The sequence below is a fragment of the Cuculus canorus genome, chromosome 1 (genome assembly GCF_017976375.1).
Source record: "Cuculus canorus isolate bCucCan1 chromosome 1, bCucCan1.pri, whole genome shotgun sequence".
Classification (NCBI taxonomy): Eukaryota; Metazoa; Chordata; class Aves; order Cuculiformes; family Cuculidae; genus Cuculus; species Cuculus canorus.
The window spans coordinates 124,901,465-124,925,927 of NC_071401.1; the positions used below are offsets into that span (position 1 = coordinate 124,901,465).

The 24,463-nt window shown below is 42.7% G+C and overlaps 1 protein-coding gene across 1 annotated transcript in view; it reads right to left on the reverse strand.

Annotated features, from left to right (window-relative positions):
- Nucleotides 1-5,010, reverse strand: part of MAN1A2 (mannosidase alpha class 1A member 2) — a 127,693-nt gene extending 122,683 nt beyond the window's left edge. The window contains exon 1 of the mRNA XM_009556830.2: nt 4,556-5,010. Within this exon, the coding sequence (XP_009555125.2) occupies nt 4,556-4,863 (308 nt within the window). The 5' untranslated portion in view covers nt 4,864-5,010. The remainder of the gene's footprint in view (nt 1-4,555) is intronic.
- Between the last annotated feature and the right edge of the window lie 19,453 nt (nt 5,011-24,463).

The window sequence follows — 24,463 nt, forward strand, 5'->3', positions numbered from 1 at the left end:
CTACTCTGAAAACAAGCTCAATTTCACAAAATGAAAAACTGAACAGAGCAGGCACCGGGGCCCAGACACTACAGAGGCTCCTGATTTTTAAAGCAAAAATGAGGTTCTCTGAATCACAATAGCAAATACTCTTAATTACACTAATGAGCTATGCCTTAAGCAGAAGTGGAAAAGGAAGAGCAGAGTTCTATGCACTTGATGGCATGGCAGAGGATGACAGGAGATGCTGATCCCATTGAGTAACAGAGGTTAAATTATCTCCTTTGCCTGCTTTGACTACGGCTAATTAAGTCATACAGACCCGAGTTTATTAAGCCTTTCATGTTTATGAAGAAGAAAAAATAAGCAGGACCTAAAAGAAATTAAGACTGAAAGCTCTTCAGAATTCTTAGCTGCTGTCCTAAGAACAGAGACAGCAGCTGCCACTGCTGTAGACACAACCATATATTGAACAACAGAAGAAAGAGCACTTTTAGAGTATTGCCATACAGCTGCTGATCCACAACTGGTCGTATCAGACTGCTGAGCTTCTATCTTCACATAAGACAGCAGTCAATACTCCTTAGCTTCATAGAAACAAAGTCAAAGGCACAATTTACACCGACCTATGCCTACTCACACATAGAGGCCAAGGCAGTTGAAGTGGCCAGCTGTATTAGCAGCACCTGCAATCAGTCTGATGACATGACGGCTGGTGGGATTTTTAAGCACAGGCAGGAATTATGATTTCAAGCAATGCACAGGAATTTAAGAACTAAAGATACTGCTCTGCAAATTCTGAAGGACTGAAATGCTGGCACAACAGTAGTCCAAGTGCTGTTACAAAGTGGCTTTGCAGCTTTGAGCTCATAAAATTACATTATTAATTGCCTACAAGATTAATGGACTTTTACCACAGAAAAAAAATCTTAACTTTTGTCAAGTAATATAAAGAGCAGCTGCTCAATTTTTATATTATAGATAATCTTCTTTTTTAAAAAATCCACTAAAGCAAGGAGATTACACGGCATCTGCATTCTCACTCATTTACATTAGATGCCAAGAAACCATAAGAATGTTTTGTTTTGGTTCCAAAGCTATCTTTCAGATCTGGCACTGAAGAACAAGGTATCCAAGATAGCTGGAAAGTAACTGGGCAGTGAGAAACACCTTAAAGTGCTTTTATGTGACAAGGGAGATGCAGAAGTTTGGGAGAAGTGACAGTTATTTAAAACCACATAAATTTTGAGTGATACATAAGTTTGTTTGGCAAGATGCATCTTCAAAACCGTGCTGCTCTCATACCAAAGTCTCTGCAATATCCTATTTGAAATGGAGATAAGCTAGTCTTTCGGAAATGAAATCCATTTTTTACAAAATGTGTGCAAGGACATATATTCATAAGTTCTTCACTGGTACTTTCCACTCTGTTCCCAGAGGCAAAATTTTGTAGTAAACTTTTCCAACATTACTAACCCACTCCCCATGCATTATTCTGCAAGTGCACATGAAGAGCTTACTCGTAAAATTAACACCTAAAAATGTGTATCAGCTTGCACTATGGCTCATCCATTTCCCAAAATACAAACTGCAGTTTTATTCCAGATTTTTAAAAGAAAGAGGATTTTCTTTGGATAGTAGGCAAGGACACTAATTCTTGAAAAAATACTTAAGACTATCAGGAAAGGAGTGGGGTTCTCCCCTCTTTTTCTGCCTGTAAGGGGAGAAAGGAATAGGAACAAGAGCAGTAAAAGAACAGGTTAACGGAAGATATAAAGCTAATGTCACCGAGGGGCAACGACAGTAACAAAAATAATAAAACTACTCAAGAATGTCAGCGGGGCCCAGAGTAAGAGATGAGAATGCAGTGTGAAGAATACAGAGAAGGTCCAGTGAGATTCACTGTTAGTACACCCAACGGTAAAGTCTGGCTGCATGACAATCAGCTCTACCATTGCTGTATTTTGCTAGAGGACAGAAACATGAATATCCTCCAATAACTCCTCAAAACTTAAGGAGTAGGGGGAAACAAGCATTGAATTATTATAGCCTTCATACCAAAGTAGCAGCATAATAATACTATGAGCTCTTTATCACTTGATAGATGTCAATACCAGCATTCACAGAAGAACCACTTTCCTTTGGTCACTAAATCAACACATCTGTCATTTAGTTATCAGATGTACGCGCCATATGAATGGCCTTTGATGCAATTTCTTCTGAAGTGCCACAATTCTTGGAAATACAGCTTGTCAATCCATCATCACATTTCACATCCTAGAACACATCCTCCTTTTTATTACCAGTAGGTTAATTTCTCTTGATCTTTTCTACCGTGACTCCTCAGTGCCATCCAAATAACAGTAGCTGACACTTGATTTTGCTCCTCAATAGTAAGCTGAAGAAAATTTTCCATCCCAAACTGTGATAACAAGTAACCTAGGATTCACTACTGATGATCCTATGCTTTCTCAAAATACTGTCTGTCAATATCCCTGCAATCCAGGAGCAGAACTCAGCAACAAAAATAGCAACAGGTGTTTTCTTTTAAGGAAAACATGTCACCACATTAGCTCCAAGCTAGCAAATAGCCTCTTGATAAGACTATGCGGTAATAAGCCACAAGAGTTGCTCCAAAAATAAAGCACACAACCTTGCTTCACAACGCATATGGTGGCATTCACACAAGCGTCTGACAAGCAAGTTAAGCAGGCAGGCTTTTTTAGTAATTAAGACGTGCTTGGAGAAATCCCATGGTTTGCATAGCTAAAACAATAGGAATATCTATTCTTGCTCAAATAACTCAAAAGGCAGTCATAAAAAACTACAAGGACATTCGGGTGGGGGAGAGGATGAGAGGTACACACATTCGCAACTTCTGGAGGAACCATAGGAGAGTTAACTGATGACAGGATAGTGCCTTTGTTTAAGAATAAATCCCAAACAAGAAAACGCATTAAGCTCAGACAGTTATAAGTTATTGCTTACTTCCACATGACAGACAAAAATAGTACCCACTTCATTACTAAAGCTGTAGCCTCAGTAATTACACTTAAAGAGGAAACCCCAAAACAATCCACACCAGTAGCTCAAGCAAGAGCATCACTCCATAAACATCACTATCAACAAACTCCTTTTTCTAAGGCTCATCTACTGGACAACACAAGGTACCACAGCCATAGCTGGAGTTTTGAGAATTTCTGAACCCTTCTTTTTGTTTCATCTGCCTTCTATTTTGGAACCCGACTATGACTGCATGTACCACAGTGACCTGGGAAGCTAAGACGTAAGATTTTTTAATAAAAAAAAAAAGATGGCAAAAGACAACTTCAAAGGCCTGTTAGTGTCTACATCTATGTTTTGCGTAATATTTAACCACACCAGCAATTAACATCATAAACAAAAGAAGTCTCTGTTAAATATTAAGTATCCATGCCCTTTCAGCTGGGGAGAAAGAGCTCGTGGTAAGTGCCCCAAGACATCCAAGAGCAAAGATACCTTAAGGAAAAATGCCATAGTACTCAGGTAGTCTTCATAAATCATAACAGATTAAAAGAGTCAACTACACCTTCTTTTGATCTGGCACAATCAACCTTTAAATAATTCTTATATCATGTCAACAGGATATATTTTTAGCTGTTCTCAGAGCAACATTACCAGCATAAATAATCTTGCCTTAAATTTCACTGTATTTCTAACTTGAGTATGGAAAGTATACATTTTATCACCCATTATCACCACGTTTTACACATCTTTGACAGATAGTTTCTCTATGACCCAGCCATTAGGGTAGGAGTTAAGCAATTAAAGTACGTTAGAAGCATAACTGTACTGTATAACCCTCGTTTAAGTTTTGAAGGGTTAACTTCACCTGACCTAGCCTTGAAGACGTAGAGGCTTGCACCGAACTAAGCTTTACATGGCCCCAAAAAGCTAACAGCGCGACTTGCCCTGGTTATCTCCAATTTCTTTACACTGGCAAACACAATTAAGGAAACTTAGCCGCCAGCACCTCCGATTGTCTGGAATAACACTAGAAGAAGGGATTTTAAGGGCCACAAAAGGCAATTGTGCCATCCACACTAGTTCTGTCCCCTGCACGTAGTAGGCTGACAGCCTCTGGGTCGCAGCATGAAGTCTTTGTCAGATCAAAGTTTTCGCTACACTATTCAGCAACAAGCAGCTGTTATAGGCAAGCACATAAAAGCTACAGAAAAGATGCAGCAATTTCTCAGTCACACATACTGTCCCCATGAATGCCATAACTCAACCCTTTTCCCACGGCTGATGCAGGGAATTGGCCAGGGTGAGAAGATAGAACAGCCACAGGAGAAGAGCTGCTATTTATCCTCCCAGCCCCTCGCTAACCAGAAGGCTCAGAAAGAAGGCTGAAGAAGAAAACATCGAGCCCCGACTGCGTGTGCCGGCTGGAGGACACGAGGTGAGCGCTCAGAAGTTGGGAAAAGAAGCGAGGATGCTAGAGGAAGGAGCGCCAGAAGCACAGGAAAGACCCGTGTGCCTCCTCCAGCTGATCCTGCTCCCTCCGGGGATCACGGGCAGCCAGGCACCCACCTACCTGTGCCGGTGCTCGTCGTGCCCCAGCCCGTGGATGAGGAAGCCGCCGAGATCCTTGCCACCTCTGCTGGTGTCCACGTGGGGAATGAGCACATCCTCCAAGCCCAGATCGAAGCGCTTGTGCTTCGAGGAGTCGGGGAGGAAGAAGAACGCGCCGAAGCACAGGGTTATGAAGGCACTCAGAATAAGGAGCAGGATAAATTTCTCGGAGAGTCTCAAGGTAGCCCTGTGGTGCGGGAAGGCGGAACCCCCCAGGTTCAATGGGGGCAGCCTCCGCCCGGAGAGCGGCAGCAGGGCCGGAGTGGTCATCCTGCCGCTTTACCCACCAGCGCCCCGCGGGCCACGGCTCAGCCTCAGCCCCGACGGGGAGCGGTCCTGCCCCGGCTCGGCACCGCCGCGGGAGCGGGGGGTGGCTTCAGCATCCTCCCCGCGGGCACCGAGCCGGGAGGGCGGGGGGGGAGGAGAAGGGGGAGGAGGGCAAGGAGAGGAAGAGGAGGGGGACACAGCAAACCAGGGAGAGGAGCAGGAGGAGGAGGGAAGGAAAAGAGCAGAGTAGGGGGAGGAGGACAGGGAGAGGAGGGCAACAGGGTAGAAGGAGCAGAAAGAGGACAGGGAGAGGAAGGCAGCAGGGGGAGGAGGGCAGGGGGAAGGGAAAGTGGATAGGAGAGGGAGGGCAGAGCAGGGCAGGAGGACAGGGAAGGCAGCGCACGGCAGCAGGAGGTGGTCAGCTCAGCGCAGGGCAGGGCAGGGGGAGAGGGAAAGCAACTCAGCGCAGCGAAAGGGGAGACGGAGGCCAGCGGAGCGCAGGGCAGGGGGGCCGGGCTGCCCCACCAGCGCCCGCCCCCCCGGGGCTCTCCCGCCCCGCTACCTGCGCGCCCCCCTCGCCCCGGGGCCAGCGAGGGCCCGAGCGGGCGGCTCCGCTCAGCAGCGGCGGCGCTGCCCGATCTCCACGGCCGCTGGGCTGCGAGGGGGACACAGGGACGCCGCCGGGGGCCCGCAGCCCCTGCTCCGCCCGCGTCCCCTTTCTCGGGCCGGGCGGAGGCTCATGCCCACCGCGCCGCCCCCGCTGCGAACGGCTCCGGGCAGCAGCGGCTCCGCTTCGGACCCCCTGCGCGCCCCGACGGCGCCTGCGCGGGCAGCGGCGGCGCCTGCGCGCGGGACGGAGCGGGAGGGCGGGGGGGGGCGGAGGAGCGGGGGGGGCGGAGCTGCCCGAACCGGCAGCGCGCGGTGGGGGGGGGCGATAGGGAGGTGCTGGATGAGCTGAGCCGGGAGGGAGTAGCGGGGAGCGGGGAATGATCATAGAATCGTAGAATGGTTTGGGTGGGAAGGGGTCTTAAAGATCATCCAGTTCCACCCCCCCCTGCCATGGGCAGGGATGCCTCCCACTGGATCAGGCTGCCGAAAGCTCCATCCAACCTGGCCTTGAACACCTCCAGGGATGGGGCAGCCACGACTTCTCTGGGCAACCGGTTCCAGTGTTTCCCCACACTCATCGTGAAGAATTTCTACCTAATGTCGTTTAAATCTTCCCCCTTATAATTTAAACCCCTCCTGTCTTTCCATGCTCTTACAAACAGTCCCAGCTTTCCTGTAGCCCCTTCAGGTACTGGAGGCTGCTATTGTAGAATCATAGAAGAGTTTGGGTTGGACGGGACCTTAAAGATCATCCAGTTCCATCCCCCCGGCCATGGTCAAGGACACCTCCCACTGGATCAGCCGAAAGCTCCATCCAACCTGGCCTTGAACACCTCCAGGGATGGGGCAGCCACAGCTTCCCTGGGCAGCCTGTGACAGTGCCTCACCACTCTCATGGTGAAGAAATTCTTCCTTATGTCAAGCCTATATCTGCCCCTCTCCAGTTTATACCCGTTCCCCCTCATCCTATCACTACAAGCCTTTGTGAACAGTCCTTCTCCAGCTTTCTTGTAGGCCCTTCTCTATAAGGTCTCCTCGAAGCCTTTTCCATGCTGAACAACTCCAACTCTCTCAGCCTGCTCTTGTATAGGAGGTGCTCCAGCCTCTGATCATCCTTGTAGCCCTCTTCTGTGCCCATTCCAACAGCTCCATATTCTTCTTCCGCTGGAGATTTCAGAACTGGACACAATACTCCAGGTGGGGTCTCAAAGATCATCTAGTCCAACTCAAGTGCCTGCATAGGACAACCCCAAAATTCACATGGTGTACAGAATCATCCTGGGAATCTTGTAAGGGGGACCCCATGGAGGAGGATTTATCACTGACATGACAGGCGCACCCTGAGGGAGCTGCACAGGGCTCTGATGTGAGAACACGGAATGCATCCTGGTACCCTACGAAGACATCATACTATGCATCATAGAATCACAGGTCATTAAGGTTGGAAAAGACCTCTAAGATCATCCAGCCCAACTGTCAGCCCAACAGCACTGTGACTGCTAAACCATGTCACAAAGCCCCGTGTCTACACATTTTCTGAACACCTCCAGGAAAGGAGACTCCACCACTTCCTTGGGCAGCCTGTTCCAATGCTTCACCACTTTCAGTGAAGAAATTTTTCCTAATATGTAATCTAAACCTCCCCTGACCCCTGATCCTCAGCTCCAGTAATGTGATTTGCACAGCAGACAGGTGAGAGAACTCTAATTCTGCCCTACACCATTTCCAGTGCCCATGGTTCCTGGGAGATGTTTGTCTTCCTAGATAGTGTTGACTCATTACATCTTTTCTCTAAGTTCCTTACAACCTTTCTTTTGTCATCCATGATGCTGAAGGGAGAACACCAGCACATTGTAAGCTTGGGGTTTTGTTCTGGATGGCCACTGCCAGTTTCATTATGAAGATGTTTTTAAGACTCAGAGCTGGGTTTTCCAAAACTATCAAAAAAAAGTGGATGAGCAGCTAATTAGTTGAGTGGGAAAGGTTTACATGTTCCATTTCTGTTAATGTCATCATCCATGTGTCCAAAGTCCTTATGTAGGCTGGGAACAGCCTTCTAAAGAGCAGCATGTGTGATGGACTAGTGTTTGTTGCCTATTCTTGCTGCTCTGGCAGGTGGGCTTTGGGCTGGGAAAACCTCAGTGCCAGGCTGAGGGCAACTCTCTGTGGACAGCCTTCTGTGGACAGCATCCCCAGGTGTGGAGAGGTTGGTTTATTGGAGGAGGTCAGCCTGGGTAGCAGAGCACATTGCCAGGGGCAGCTGTCCTGGGACAGCTTAGGGCTGTGTATCTACAAGGAATAGTGCCAAGTCTGGCAACTTCAACTGTTTGAGCCATCCAGCTCCCCAAGCTGCTTCAGAACTGTGGGATTGTTAGGGCAGAGGTGCTATGAGTAGGGGCATAGACGAGGTGACAGGCAGAAAACATATCTGACTTACTCTTTACAAATGCTAAACATGACCATTTCACCCTGCTCACTCATGGTTTGCTGCCTGTACGTATGCACAAGCCAAAGCTCCCCAGTTATAAAGGGTTTCACACAAAAGCAAAAGGAAAGGTCAAAAGCCTTGGCAAGGTAGTAGCAGGAATGAAATGCAGTGGAGTTAAAAGAGCAAAAGCAGGTCTATAAGGCTGGGAGACAAGTTATGCTTGCAGCTCTTTTCAAAGTAGGTTGTTTTTCACATTTTTAAAGATTTAACAGTATCATTGGAGCCTTGAGTACTCTTGGATTATGGAGAGCAGCGTGTATTTAGTGAACCTGGCAGATAAGGCTTAATTCCCAGCCAAGGAAATGTGAAGGCAGGGGAGAGAACAGGTTGATCCACCCTGCTGAAGTGGAGTTAGCTGGGCTGGAGAGGACTTCCAAAGTTGAAGGCTTTGTCCCAGACGGTGACGAGATTGACATGGTAAGAACGATACTGAAGTGTTCAGAGAGCAGCTCCCTGTGGGCAATCCCTCAGTCAGTCTCCAGAAGGGTGAAAAACTCGATCTGTGGGTATAAAAACACAAAGAAAGTGGGAGAGAAAACATTGAGGTATGTGTCCTGTCAGCAGAGAGAGCAGGCACAGAGCCAAGAGTGGCTTCCACTGCTACCAATGCTGCCTGTGCCCATGAGTGGGAGCCCTGGTCACAGCAGCTGCTGGTAGCTGAGCAGAGCAAGTGTGATAACAGTAACACCAAGCATTTAGGTCTGTTATGACTCTTATGCTTTGCTTTACGTGTTTTGAATCTTTGGGGAATTATGCTGGCCTATTAAAAAAATCCCAAATCCAACCAGACATGCTGAATTATTGGAGGTTAGTGCTCAGCTTTTGGTTTGAGTGTGGTGTACTACGGAAATTAAGTCCTCAAGAGCAGTTTATTTGGGAAGATTCCAGGAAAGGAAAGCAGCTGAGCTAACAAAAAAAACTCTTGATGTTCAATGTTCAAAAAAAAAATCCAGATTAATAAACACTTAGGTCAGTCAGGTTAACTAAAGTTAACTGATTAAGGTGAAGGAGACCATCCTCTCCCCAAAATTAATTCTTCTGCTCACATGACTCCCTTTGTCCTCACATCCAATCAACGAATTGCACCTAGCTGGATCTTTTTTCATAACATATTGGAGATAATGGCCATTCACATCTGTCCACCCAGCTAAATTCTTCCATTAACTTATACTTTGACTTTCTCTCCTCTGTTTTTCACAAAGACAATCCATGACAATGCCATGCAGCAGACAGCTGGACCCTGCTCACTAGTCTTGGACTAGTAAAAAATGGAATAAAGTGAGAAATTCTGCCATGAGATGATAAAAACCAAAGAGCCAGTGTGGGACAGAGAGGGCATACATGAAAAGAGCTGTATTATCAATGATAACTACAATGCACTCCAACCAGTATAGCAACTAAACCTAGCATTTTATTTTGTTACTATGGGATCAACAGGCTTCAACTGGTCTGTTGGCCATTTCAGCTGTCTTCTGGTTTTCATCTGGTAAGGTATGTATCTTCAAATACGTTCAAGTCTTCACTTGTTGAATTGCTTTCACATACAGTCTGAGAAAAAAAAAAAGAGATCAGTCCATGAAGACTTTTGTTCTTCAGTTGTTTTGCCCTTTGTTTCACTCTTCTGTGCCAACACCTAGTTTTTCATTTGCTTTAAGAGGCTGAGCAGAAGCTTCCAATTTCTTTATAAAATGTTTCTTTGTGTTTAGCTCATTGCAAGGAAGTGACATTTCTGTAGGTTTTGTAGTTTATGATGACCTTTCCAAATTCTAAAGCATCTGTGCCTAAAACAGGATGAAGTTTTGTATTTCTACAATTTTGTGCTTGTTTTGACTTCCCTACTCTTTGCAGAAGTCTAAGAGTAATTTTTCATCCTTTGCTTCTGTCATACTGGGTAATATGCATATCCTTGTAAGTCTGCCAGTGATTTTCCATGCTGCAGTGGTGTTGCTCTGTGGCTGAACAACATTAAATATAGAATTATATTGAATTAGTTGTTTTTGTGAGCTTGTGCTACACTATATAGATTCTGTATCTATTAGTGTTTTCTCAGAGATGCCCAGAACATTCTCAGAAGTGTCCTGCGCTGAAATCTAAAGGTTTTTACAAGAACCACAAGAACAGGAAGTTCCAGTATCCTCTGTCTTGTCTTTGATCAATTACTAATGTAAGTGGGAGCTTGAAGTGCAAAAGTGCTTGATCATAAGCACTAAAGTCACTGTATTTCCACAAGCGAACATTCCTGGAAAGTTATTAGGGTAGCTCACATTTTTCAAAGGCAGTGCTGTGGATGTACAGATCCATATCTACATATTATTTCTTTCTTCTTGAAATAACTGCAGTGATCCCTTCTATTGTCTACAATCATCATTTGCGAAAGCTCTTCAGTGTCCTCCCAAACACTTTCCTGTCATTCCTCTGGCCCTTAGGTTCCATGGGAAGTGCAACACAGCTCAAAAACGCATTCACATTCTTGTGGACCCAATAGTGATTGAGATGCCACAAGCACATTCTTTCTGAAATCTAGTCTCCAGTGGCTCCTGTAACTCTGTCTTCATGTTTCTTATCATATCCCTCCAATCATTACTTGTTTGGAAGAGACTCTTCCCCTACAGACAAGATTTTGGCACAAGACTTTGATCTTTGGCCCATTTCTGTGCTCTCTACGTACCTTCTCCTTGTATTAGTGAATGTATGTAAACACATTTTACTAGTATTTCTATGTGGACAGCTCACAATCAACCTCTCCAATTCAGGTCCCATTTATTCCAAACAACTCTTACCCTTAGATCTTTATGAGGAAGACTAGCCTTGCTCATCTTCAACATGGCTATAGCAGGATGATTAATACTGCCCTAATCTCATTGTCCTACTTCCTTTCTTGATCAAGGTGCAGAACGCAATCTTTTCCTAATTCAGACCCATAACTCATCATGGTCTTCTGCTCTGAATCCTCCACACATTCTCAAATCCAAGTTCCGATTCACACCTTCTTGAGTTTTTTCTGTGTAACATATCAAAGATATGGACTTTTCCCATCCATCACCTCAGTGAAACTGTTCTACCTAGGCATTGTCTTGCTCCTTTGTCTCTGGTTCTCATAAAGAAACTTTTGCACCTTTCCAGTCTGTTCAAAGTGCTTCTGGAAAGATAATTTTTTTTTGTGCAATTGCCCTTGCTTGTGTGACTTCAAGCTTTGCGTCTTCCCCATCTTTTCTCACGTGCCTCCCCCCTCTCCTAGCATTTCTGATTCATCACTAAGACACCAGCTCCTCCTACACCCAGTTAGCCTATAATATCAGCCTCCAGTGCCTATTTATTAATGTTTCAAGTACATCTATGCTTTCTTCTGTGCTTTCAAAGGACTTGCACATCAAAAACGAATTTGGGAACCATGAGAGTATTAGACTATACCAGTAAATTTGCAGCTATGAAAACTGAACTTACTAATGGCACCTTATGTAGAGAGACACAAATATAAAAAAAAATTCAGGCATAAATATAAGGTTGTAAAAGAAAATGTGAGATCTATGAGTGTGTAGTGGGAGCAGCAGCAGCACTGCCATTCTTTGGCAGAGAAAGTGAAAATAAGTTTTCCAAGGATGCTTAGAAAAAAAGAACCAAAAGCTGCATGGCTTCAGGACCTTGAGACCAAATAGTTGCCTGTGGTGTGCACTGGGAGGACATCCCTAAATTACTGGAGCTTGTTCAACTTACAGAAGGGATTGTATAACCAGTTTAGATATATCATCTACAGTGTCGTCTGGGTTTGCATATGATGGGACTTGATGACTGAGGTTGTCCCTGGAAAGAAAACCCAGGCTGATCATTCAGATGGACACAAATCTCACACATTTGATGTTTTACATCCAAACACAATCTGCTTTAAAATAAAAACAGGATTTATGCCCCATTTGTGCAATCCTAAAAATAGAATTGCTAAGACATATTTATGATAATGGAGATGAGAAATTTCTAAGTAAATAAATTATAGCTTCCTATTGCCAAAAGTTTATTACAGAAACGAGTCAAGATAAAGATTTTCAACATCATAAAAAACAAGTCAGAGTCCTCTTAGAAACAATTATAAAAACTGTCATCCATTGCCACAGGCATACTGAGATGGACAACATTTAGCAGTGACAGATCAATCAATGTTTGAAAGGCTCACATTTTGCTTAAAATTCTAGCCCAGATCTGGTAAAAAATACAGGGGAGCATGAAAATCAGCTTCACATTTTATAGGGAAGTGTTTTTCCATTCTGGAGAGGGCATATTAAAATTTGACTGGAAAAGAGGGAGATTTGCTTCCTTACAGCTATGTTTTGGAATATCTGCATGTCCCTGTTCCTCTACACAGATCTTCATGCCTGTCTCAATGAGCCTCCCTGCAGGCACATGGGGCCAACTGCACTGATTACTTTGCAGAACCGGAGGTTAGAAATTACAAAGCCACATGCTTTATAATTGCAAACTCACTAACTTATCCTAGTCTCGTTCAATGATCTTCTTCCCAGCAGGGCCCATCTGTCACAATTTCACTAACTCCGTGTTTTAATGAGATTCAATTTCCACTCTCTGCTTTCAAGTGATTTTATTCTATATCTGTATATTGAAAGAAAAAAGATGTTTTCTATTAAAAGAAAGTCAGTCATAAATGTGTAGGAAACTTGAAGGGCCCCTGCATATATTGCCATTTGACATTTTATCATTGCATTGTTGATAGTTCTGTGCTATCTTCATTCCATGCTAAAAGAGCAATTAAAAAGACTTTTCTCTTTAGAAAGAGAAAAAATCATGAAAGGAAGATAGACATTCAAGTATAAACTGCCCTAGAACTACAACAAGCTGATAAGCCAGTCCTTTGGAAGCCTAATCTAAGTAAAATGTTCTCATTCAGCTCATGCTACTGAATTAGACTTGGTCCATGTCAGTGAAGAATTCTGCTGTTAAAGGAGGGTGTACCACTTGAAGTGAAAATAACAGAGCCAGCTCTCACATTAGCAGCTCTCTTCATTAGCCCAGCCAGAGATCTGGTGGGAGGAAAGGCTCTACACAAACAAAAGTTCTCCCAGGCTATACCTACATTACTCTTATACCTGTGATCTCCTAGGCTAGCTCAAGCCTGAATGTGGACTTGAAGGCATCAAAGCAAATTGACTAGACACAGCAGCTGGCATTTAGCATGATACACCATGGACTATATGAGATTCATGTATCAATGCTCCTTTGTTCCAAATGAATCAAAAAAGCCAGATAATGGGCATTAACATAATCTACAGTGGGCAAATGCCTGTTTTTGTCGCATGGGTGCTGTGCTTGGCCAACAAATTCCTGGCTTACTCTTGCCTAGCCTACATTTATCTAGCTAACTGCAGACTCACATGTGCAGCACGGAGAGCTGCAGTGCTGTGTCCCAAGCGTTGTGCTGGTCCTTGCTACCTTGAGAAGCCATCAGGGTGCCTAATAGGACTGGCAACAGCGATTGCCCATCCACCTCTGTACAGGTTGAAAGTCAGGCCAGTGGAACTGCTTTCCATGAAAGATTATATTCATCACCCAAACACATCCTTCTCTTGTTTTGTCAGTCTGCTCATTAGACTTTTCAATAATCCTCCCCCTCACTTATTTAATATTTTCTTCCCATCAATCCCTACAAGTCATCTAAAGCCACCCACCCCTCAGGTGGCCACTGTTCTTCCTTCCCACAGTCTCCGAGATGAGTTTGTGCTTGAGTCTGTAAATTACACATATCTAAACGCCAGGCTAGCACTGCAGGGCTTCCTTGCAGAAGCTGCAATGGAAATTTATCCAGTAAAGGCCTTACACGGTGCCTCCCAAATGCCTCTAGTTAACAGCTAGGATATGCCTTACGTACCTTTTGATACTCTCCACACATGTGGCTCTCTAGCCATACACCGCAGCAGATGCCTTATTCCAGCTGTGCTACGTGAGGCTGAGTGGCTTCCCACTGCTGATCTGGGATTTCCCATATGTAAGTAAGTGTGTGTGTAGTAAACCTGAGCTTTTGGATCATACTGCCTTTATTAAAGTATGAATCAAAGTTATGAATAGAGAATAACCCAGCATTTGCTGGAAATGCTGGTCAGGCTCAGCTGACTGAGTAGCAAACAGATGGTGAGTCCAGTGCATCCTCATGGCATTAGCTCTACTTGACAGATGCAGCAACTGTGTGAGGTGTGTGATTGAAACCATCGTGACTTCCAGACATACAGCCACCCAGCTGGAACAACTATACAGGAGAATAGCATGCACTTGGAGCTAGTAGATACACTTAAAAATCCTCCAGTTCCAGCAAATTTAAAATTCTGAATACCAAAGCGGGTCTTCTCTGGGGAAATCTAGGCATGTGACAACCAATGAAGAAAAAAGGTATTTCTGCTGCTGCTTCCTTTACTGGTTGTGGTAATCAGTGTTCCCATTGTTGATTCAAATGTGCACAGAGATTAGACTGGGAACTTTGCTTGGCTGTATCTATGATTATATACTTTCCCTATCATTATACATTCTCTTTCTTTTCACTTCCAGAAAGACATGCACACACGCACCACGCACATACGCACACGTACACACACACATATGCACACACAGACAACAAAGAACACTGAGCCCTCTCCTCTCAGAAAGAATGAAGCCAGCTTCATCCCTTCTCTCTCAAGAATGATTAAAAATCTGCTGATCTTACCTGAACATCTTCAGAGCTCTACAGCTACTCCTTTCATGCCTCAGAGAGTCTATCCAGCCTCCCTATAAATGCTGCAATGGAAGTTTATGTTCCATCCAATAGTTAAATAAATGCTGACAGGTTATTGTGTTGTACCATCACTAGAATTTCACATAGTTTTTCATGGATAGAGTCAGAGACTAAAGTCAGACTGAAAGATAGAAGCATGAGTGCTTTGCTTACTGTCTTCTGTTACATGAAATATGCTTTGCTTTACTGTTTTTGTTGCATAAAATATGCATTTGATAGGACCGGAGTGCAATGGCATCCTTAAAGTGGAAGTCCCAGTAAATACAGAAAAAAGAACAAAGCAATGGAAGTTGATGCTGGGTCTTGTGCTTGGGTCACAACACCTTTCTTGGGAAAGAATGCCTGGAAAGGTGCCTAGTGGAAAAGGACTTGGAGGTGCTGCTCAACAGCTGGCTGAACATGAGCCAGCAGTGGCCCAAGTGGCCAAGAAGGCCAACAATATCCTGGCTTGTATCAGAAATAGTGTGGCCAGCAGGTATAAGGAGATGATCGTGCCCTTGTACTTGGCACTGGTGAGGCCACACATTCAATACTGTCTTCAGTTCTGGGCTCCTAGTACAAGAAAGACGTTGAGGGGCTGGAGTTTGTCCAGCTGAGGGGAACAAAGCTGGTGAAGGGTCTGGAGCAGAAGTCTTATGAGGAGTAGCTGAGGGAGCTGGGTTTGTTTAGTCTAGAGAAAAGGAGACTGAAGGGAGACCTTATCACTCTCCACAAATACCTGAAAGGAGGTTGCAGAGAGGTGGGTGTTGGTCTTTTCTCCCAGGTAACAAGCAATAGGACAAGAGGAAATGTCCTCAAGGTGCATCAGGGGAGGTTTAAATTGAATATTAGGAAAAAATTCTTCTTTGAAAGGTTAGTCAAGCACTGGCACAGGCTGCCTGGGGAAGTGGTTGAGTCACCATCGCTGGAGGTATTTAAAAGACAGGATGATGCAGCAGTTAGGGACATAGTTTAGTGCTGAACTTGACAGTGTTGGGTTAATGGTTGGACTCAATGACCTTAAGGGTCTTTTACAACCTAAATGATTCTGTGATTCTAAGGTGTTAGATGAAAATTACTAACCTCAGTGTAGAAAAATCTCAATAAAAACAAAGTTCCAACGTCTTTGGGGTGGCACTGTGTAAATAACCTGGCAGCTTTAAAAATTATGAGATGCCAATGAAATCTTGAAAAAGTTCAGATTCAACTGGCACTTTCTGTTGTACTGGAAAATCATTAGGGCTAGTAAAATGGATGACTATTAAAGGAATGGCATGGTTTGGGGAGTATTGGTTTCATTTTGTATAGGCAGATTGAGGGGAACGTTGTTTGAAATGCTAATGCAAAGATAGGAAGAATAGTAAGAAATGCTACCAATTTTCTCAGTAAGAGTTCAGAAAAAAAAAGAAGAAGTAGGATTTTTTTTTTCCCCATCATGAAGAAGCTTTTCTGTTTGCTGTGGATTTTGCATTTTGTTTTTGGCTTGTTGGTTTGTTTTTTTTTTTTTAAATCTGGACTATTTGTTAATAATCAGAGAACTTGTGATTTGTTGAGGAAAGGAATATCTGAAAGCGCACTGAAAATCCCAAAGGCTTTTAAAAGGCACAGATCACATGATACTAAGCAACCCATTTTAAACTATTTCAGTAAAGATTAGGGAAAATGAAATAGCAAAGAAAATAAACATGTACAATATCAGCAAAACAGCAGCTGACAGGTGTAATAGAAAATGTTCAAACACTAAGAAAAACCCTAGCAATTATGGTGCTAAGACCACCTAGTTCACAAAGGTGTACTCACAATGCAGGAAAATACTGGGGTTAAAGATGGAATTACTGGTAATAAGCTCCTCATAAACAGGACAAAGAAAGACTCTGCAGTTTCTGAGGACGCCTAATAAAAACAGGCACAAACGGTTCCTATTCTAAAGTACAAAACAGACGGAACACCATCAGGGAAAGTGAAAGCAGAAATAGAAATAACTGAAATAAAATCATTTATACATGGAACAAGCTTGAAATGTCAAAGAGTAAAATGCCACACTGGGGGAGAAATTCCAGTCCCAAGTAACTGGGCAGCATCAATTCTGAGAAAAGGCAAGTTGGTGAAATAAGAGTGCAGGGCTGTTCCCAGAAGTCTGAGTAGTTTCCATCAAAATCTCAGGGTGAGCACATGTGTTTGGCCTAAACAAGGTGTATGCAACTAAGAAAATTAGCTTCCTTAACAAATCTGGCCCAGAACTGAGCAAGCCGGTTGCATCGTGCAGAGTTGTACTCGCAGGGAAGAAATGGCTCTCGGAGACTAAAGAATATTTATAGAAGGCCTTAGAGATCATTGTAGTTTTCTCACAATACTAAAGACTTGTTCTTTTGATGGTTTTGGTAGATATTGCTTCATTAAACCCTTTCATAGTGCGCTCTGCAGCTGTGACATTTCTGTGCATATACAAGAACCTGTCTAGCTATTTCCAGACCTTATGCTTGCTCCTACTCTCTCTGCTTTTGCATAGAGGAGCAATTCTGGCAGAAACCTGTGGCTAAACTGACACTCTCCCCAACCCATGTTTCTCTTATCATTATGTCTCTCAGCTTCTCAATTTATCAGCTATATTTTTATCAGTTTATGACATCCCATGACAACATTTTCTGCCTCCTTTATGCTATATTTGACTCAACCTGGTTTATGTTTACATCTCATTGTGCAAAGATGTCTGAGAAATTTGTTCCTCAGTGATTTAAATCTTCTACTGTCTGTTTTAAATTTGGTTGGACTAATTTACAGCCATTCATTTTTGCTCAGATGCTGCTGTTAAAGTACCAGCATTATCATTCAGTTTTTATAAACTTCTTTTTAGGAAGAGTTTGCAATTTAGATTTGGCTGAATTTCTCTTATGGCAGACTTTTAGAAATTGTTCATGGATATCCCATAAGAAATAAAGCAAATATCTATAACAGTGTAGATTTATGCCTGGCATGGTTCTACTTACGTTATTTCATATTTTTTCATTTCAATTTACCTAATCACCAACAGGTAGAGGAAACATGCTATTTACACTAGACAGAAGCCTTTTAAGTACAGGTTATAGCACTGAACTTCTTGTACAGTTGGTGATAGCACATAAATCTTAGATGTTCTTTGTCATCAGCTACACCTTATGTCCCTCACAGGCTTTGTTTAAGAATTGAAATGTATTAGGAAACTGATTTGATTCACTTTTAAAAACATTTTAAGGTACATAGGTACATAATAGTCTTGGCACAAACCCTGGGAAGCAAAGGAATGAAGAGTTAGAGCAAGTAACCTACTTCCACTTTACACACCTCTCCCAAAGGCATGTGCGTTGGGGAAGTAACCCTCTGAAATCAGCAGCTCAGCTTCTCATCTTCAATTGCCTGGGGGCCCCTACTAGCTGTCTCACCAGCACACTCTGCCTCCAGGACACAACACCAAAGAACCACCTGGACACTCACAGACAATCCTTTAGTCCCACTTCCCTTTTTTGTCAGCTCCTTCTTTTCTTAGAAACGTGCTGCCACTGCTGCACTCTTCACTCCCTAACATGAGGTTTGATAAATGACAGTTCTTAAGAACTACAAATGCCTTTTTTTTTGTCAGCACAGCCAACAACTAGTATTTCACATGCTAGCAGCTTCATCAGTCTTCAGGTAGGAAACAAATCATGACACATTTCCCACAGGTCAGAGTAAATGTTCCACTGTGGGACTCCTTTATCATTACTAAAAATGTACCTAAGAAGAAAGTACCCAAGATTCATTCTGCAAAAATCCTTCAAAAATTCCCTTTAGTCTGCCTTTCCTCTATGGTACAGGACATGGGAAGCAGAGAAATATGTGCCTACACTGAGCCCTGGTTTTGGGAAAAAAAAAAAAAAAAGAGGAAAATCGTTGAAAAGTTGAAATTAAACAAAAGATACATCATCTACAAAGTCATTTTATTTAATCAGTAATGATAATTTTGGTTAGGCTGCATAAAAGTTTAACTTCTAATCCCTTGTTTGCAATTACCCATAATTGTCTTCTGACAAAAATTTCCCATGCCTGGTTTAACCTGTTATTGAATTTTCTTCTCTTAAGTTTAAGCAAAAACAGTTTCAGCCTCTTTCATCAGGAAAGCGAGGGAAATTCCTGGTTTGTTACCATCTTGTCTCCAGAGCACCTCAAACCCAAACAATGAGTTGAAATAGAAAAATTCTAACTTAATTAAGTGTCAAGACTTTGAAAACATCTTGGTAGATACATGCAGTCAACACATTCATGCCTATATTTGGTTTTCATGGCAAAGTTTGGTAACGGGTGGGCTACTAGGAATGGCTTCTGTAAGAAGCTGCTAGAAGCTTCTCTTACATCCAATAGAGACAATGCCAGCCAGCTGCAAGACAGACCCACCGCTGGCCAAGGCTGAGCCCGTCAGTGATGGTGGTAGCATCTCTGGGATAACATATTTAAGAAGGGGAGTGGGGAAACACTGTGCAAGACAAAAATGCAGCCAGAGAGAAGAGTGAAAATATGTGAGAAAACCAACTCTGTAGACACCAAGGTCAGTGGAGAAGGAGAGTGAGGATGTGCGCCAGGTGCTGGAGCAGAGTGCCCTGCAGCCCCTGGTGAAGACCATGGTGAGGCAGGCTGACCCCCTGCAGCCCATGGATATTAACACTGCAGCAGATATCCACCTGCAGCCTGTGGAGGACCCCATGCCGGAGCCCGAAGGACCCTTGGAGAAAGGAACCCACACAACCCACACTGGAGCAGGTTTGCGTGACCCTGTGTAGAAGCCATGTGCAGGACTTGTGACCCTGTGTGGGAGCCATGCTGGAGCAGTCTGTTCCAGAAGCCTATGGTTGTCAGATCCTCTGTCTTGGGTTGCTCTGAGTTCCTCTGAGCTACTTGTCTGTCACCAAGAACTGTCAGCCAAAGTCTTCCACTCTTTTGCTAAGAAAGTGGGCATTTTCTTTAAAAAACATCTGTGGGAAGCTGTGATCCCTTTTACCTATGGTTTTGAGCTAGAGCTATCAGAGTAAGAGTCCTCAGGCTCTTCACTATTGCTCACATCACACATGGAGCTGCACCACAACATGGTCCTTTTAAGTACAAACCCACCTTACCAGCGTGTGCTTAGTCACAGCATGGCTGCCTAAAAGCAGATTCCAAGGAACCCACACCATACACCACCTGATGAGCCCACTGCCAGCTGATACTTCTGAGTAATGAAACACGATTGCTCAGCAACAGCTTCTGCTTTGCAAATAGAAACTGGGAGCCATCATTTAGCCAGTTATTATTCCAGTTAATGGGGGAGCTCATTGCACTGTGGAAATTTTTTGATCAGTGTAATGAGGTACTAAATTAATTGCCTTATAAACATCCATATATACTGTATAAATGTTGTTGTCTTTATCAGTGAATTTTGCTGTCTTCCCAGTACAACTGTTTGATCTGACTAATTTTGCTAAAAATATGCTAACTGACATTAATTATAACCTTACCCTTCCGGTCTTTCTCAGCTCATCCCTTAACCACTTTCCCCTTATTTTACCATGACTGAATCAGGCTAACTAACCTATAATTAGCAGTATAGTTCCCATTTTCTTTGAATATTGACACAATATTGTCACTGATACTTGATTTTTCTGGTGCTTTTCCATCTATCCAAGATTTGTTGAAAATTATCAGGGGTGCAGAAGCCAACTCAGCCAATTCTTTTATGACTCTTTGGAGCAAATAATTTGGGCCTGCAGACTTAACAATGTTAGCAGCTGTTACTTAGCATATCGATAATTAGTGGGTCAGAAATTAGTTCATCCTCTTATTTGACATACATATATCATGCTGTTTTCTTCCAAATATAGTAAAGAAATTATTATTCTGTCTTTACATCATTAAAATTTTATCAGCTGCATCTAGCTGTGGCCAGATATTTCCGGGTTTATTTTTTTCTAGTACTACTGTTCTTAAATAACTTGATATTGTCCTTAGAACTTCCAGTCAGAGACCTCCGTCTTTGGCAGTCTTCTCCTCCCATATCTGTTTCCCAAGATTTGTGGCTCCTCCTTCATCATTCTTATGACTTGTTTCCAATTTCTCTATTTATTATAAATAGTCTACTTGTTTCTAATTATGACTTTCTCTTAGGAACCGAAAACAGTACAGCCAACATTCTTTTCCTTGACGGTGACTTTTGCACAGCTAATAAACCCTACTCAAGAGCCACCAATCTTCTGCTGACATTGCTCTGCCCAGATACATTTCCCCAAATGATTCTGCTTATAACTTTCTTGAGATTTGGTAAATTAAATCTTTTGAATTTGTCTGTGTTTGGGACTCGTCTGTTGTTGGCTATGCTAAATATAATTGGGCTGTGAATGCCGGTCTCTTGGCAACCCCGAACTTCCATTTCAGCAACTTTCATCTTTATTCCTTGTAGTGAAGTCCAAAGTATTTACCTTGTGCTGGCTGGCTTTTAAGTTATGTAAGTAGCTTTTTACCAACTTTTTGGAGAAAGTGGTTAGGTCACAAACCCTTTGAATGTGGAATACAAGATTAGATCTCTTTTAAAAAGATGTTCTTTGATCTGGTTCTGTAAAAACATTATCCAGCCTGTGCACAGGGACAATCAGCCTAGGTGAACAGGGAGGTCCCTTCTGGACAGAGAGCCTGACAGTCTCTGAATAATAAAAGGAACTCTTTTGATATTTAATTGGTAACTGCAAATCTTTCAGTTTTGAATTTCCCTATAACAATGCAGGTTTGAATTCTGCCCATTGTAGATAACTGCTTAGGTGTAATTCATCAATTGCTAGGTTTCTAACCCTCCTAAGCTAAAGGGTTGGCCCTTGTCATGTTCCTCTTATTCTTCTCTTCCACTCTGCTACCTCAGCTGTATATTCTTAGACAGTATTAGTTGGCACAGTGGTCCATAGGCATTCAGGAATACTCACTTCTGATTTATCTCTTCTTGCAGGTGCACAGCAATAGCATGAGAGGCAAAAGATGACAAGTTAGAACATCAGAAATTCCAATTATACATCAGAACATCAGATTTTATTTTTTTTTTGGTTTGTTTGTTAGTGTTTTTTTTTTTAACCTTGGGAGTGGTCCCCAGAGAAGTTACATGATCTCCTTCCCAGGAAGTATTCAGGACTCTACTGGACATAGCCTTGAACAACCTGATCTAATTAGACCTCTGAGCAGGGAGGTTTCCCTACATGATACCCAGAGGTCCCTTGCAACCTAAATTATTCATGGTTCTATGATCTACAGGTCTGAGACAACGTAATTGTATCTTCCCTGTATAGTCCTGCCTCTGAAACTCTTTCTTCCTCTCTGTCCTTCTTAATCACATCATAACCGGAGCTGTTAATATTCAAGTCGTTAACATCTGAGTGGGTCAATGTCATCGATAATGTCAATGAAATGAAAATGTCTTTTTTTTAAGGCTGTTCCATTTCTTCAAGTCTTTTCCTCTCTAGACTGCAACCCAATGCTTCATGAAAACAGAGTCTTTCAAAACATGTCTTTATTTCAGGTATTAGTATGCCATAGTACTGCCATAGAAGTCCTCTCCTGATGCTCGTGACTTTTTGTAAGATATAAAGACATAAATAGTATGTAACAAAAATAATGCTTTGAAGGGGGGGTTTGATTGGAGCTGCACATAGGCAGATACATCTATCTCAATTAAAGAGATTTTGACTATACCATTCTCACACAATACTAGTTTTGGTACGTTGCTCCTTCAGGCCTATACAAATGAATGCACTGGGCAAGGCAGGTGGAGCACGATAACGTGTGCAGGGATTTCTGAGCTTTGACAAGCTTGCCTTTGCAATATAAATGTAAACCTGGAATGTATAAAAATGTGCTTGTGGATTATATAATCCTTTTTTGGCACATTCTGATGGACTAAATACTTCAGAGCATTGCTAATAAACTCCACAGCTTTTCACTTGAGTTTTCCAGAAATGAAGTGAGATAAGAGAAGTACATTAAATAACCTTGAAGAATATTTCAAGGTACATTGAGTGTTATACATGATGCAATTTCAAGGTGAAGTACTTTGAATTCTAGAAGTTACAGTAGTTCAAAGACTAGAGCTTAATGATGAAGGATGACAAAACACAACGGGAACAGCAGCGTGGACCAAATAGATTTTTACGAGATCATAATTACACAGATAGTCATAGAATCATAAAATCATAGAATACTTAGGGTTGGAAGGGACCTTAAAGATCATCTAGTTCCAACCACCCTGCCATGGGCAGGGACATCACACTAGATCAGGCTGCCCAAGGCCCCATCCAACCCGGCCTTGAACACCTCCAGGGATGGGGCAGCCACAACTTCCCTTGACAACCTGTTCCACTGTCTCACCATTCTCATGGTGAAGAAATTCTTCCTAATATCCAGTCTAAATCTGACCCTCTCCAGTTTATATCCATTCCCCCTTGTCCTGTCACCACAAGCCTTTATGAATAGCCCCTCCCCAGCTTTCCTGTAGGCCCCCTTCAGGTGCTGGAAGGTCGCTATAAGATCTCCTCTGAGCCTTCTCTTCTCCAGGCTGAACAAGCCCACCTTTCTCAGCCTGTCCTCATATGGAAGGTGCTCCAACCCTCTGATCACCTTTGTAGCCCTCCTCTGGACCCATTCCAACATTTATCCTCTGGACCCGTTCCAACACCTAGCCCATCACCTTTCCTGAATGTATATATAATTAGAAGCAATTGGGATTTTTTTCCTAGTTCGTACACTATTAATATAGTATTCATTCACACACAGGTATATATAAGGTGTCTAAAGTAGTGGTCTTAAAAGGTAAGGTAAGCAAGTGTCTTATACCGAAGTGTATAATCTACTGTGAAGAACACACGTACACATCAAGAGATAGAGAAAAATATTTATCAGCAGAGTGACTATAGTTTTTATAACCTTAATGTACTTCTGAAAGAAAAAAACCCCTGCACCTCTGAGCATTTTTCAAGCATGATTTCCTATTAATAAACAAACAAGCTTAAAATGCACTCATATCCTCATAAAACAGTATCTCCCACTATACTAACGAAAATCAAGCAAGAGAATGCTTGAATTAACATTATAACTGGAACACAGTGAATTAATACATTTTTAAGATGTAGGGTGAAGAAACTGCATTTCAGTTGAACACAAGTGGGATTCAGATTATGAAATTACTTGTCTGAGCCTTAAAAATACATAATAATGGCAATATAACAAACATAACCTTCTTTCAGTCTCTTTGAGGCAGCTGATAGACTTATGAAAATTGCTGTTTATTGAGCAACTCGCACAATTTTCCATTATTTGACATAATTGCTCTTGTTTCATTCAAAATGGCTTAAAACCCTCTGTTTCCCATTTTGACAAGCTAATATACTAAAAACAAATTTTCCAACCCTTGCAATGCAAAATGATTTAAGATAGCAATTTCTACATATTTGGACGCATACAAGCTATCATGCACACACACTTATTCATAGTTTCTAAAGGTTATAAAAACTGCTCACCAGTAGGCAAGTTATCTATAGGGTAGTTTGCAGAGTCTTAAACTGTCATCTGCTTTGGATTAGCTGCAAGACAGCAGAAGTCTAACTTTTGCTGGTCCAAGAGGAAACTGCCTGTGCTGCTTACCTTTATGGATGGGACCCTTATTTCTCTAGAACTCCCCAGACGTACTGAGGGATGTCACATCTTGAATCTCTGAAATATGCTCTTCCCCCCCTTTT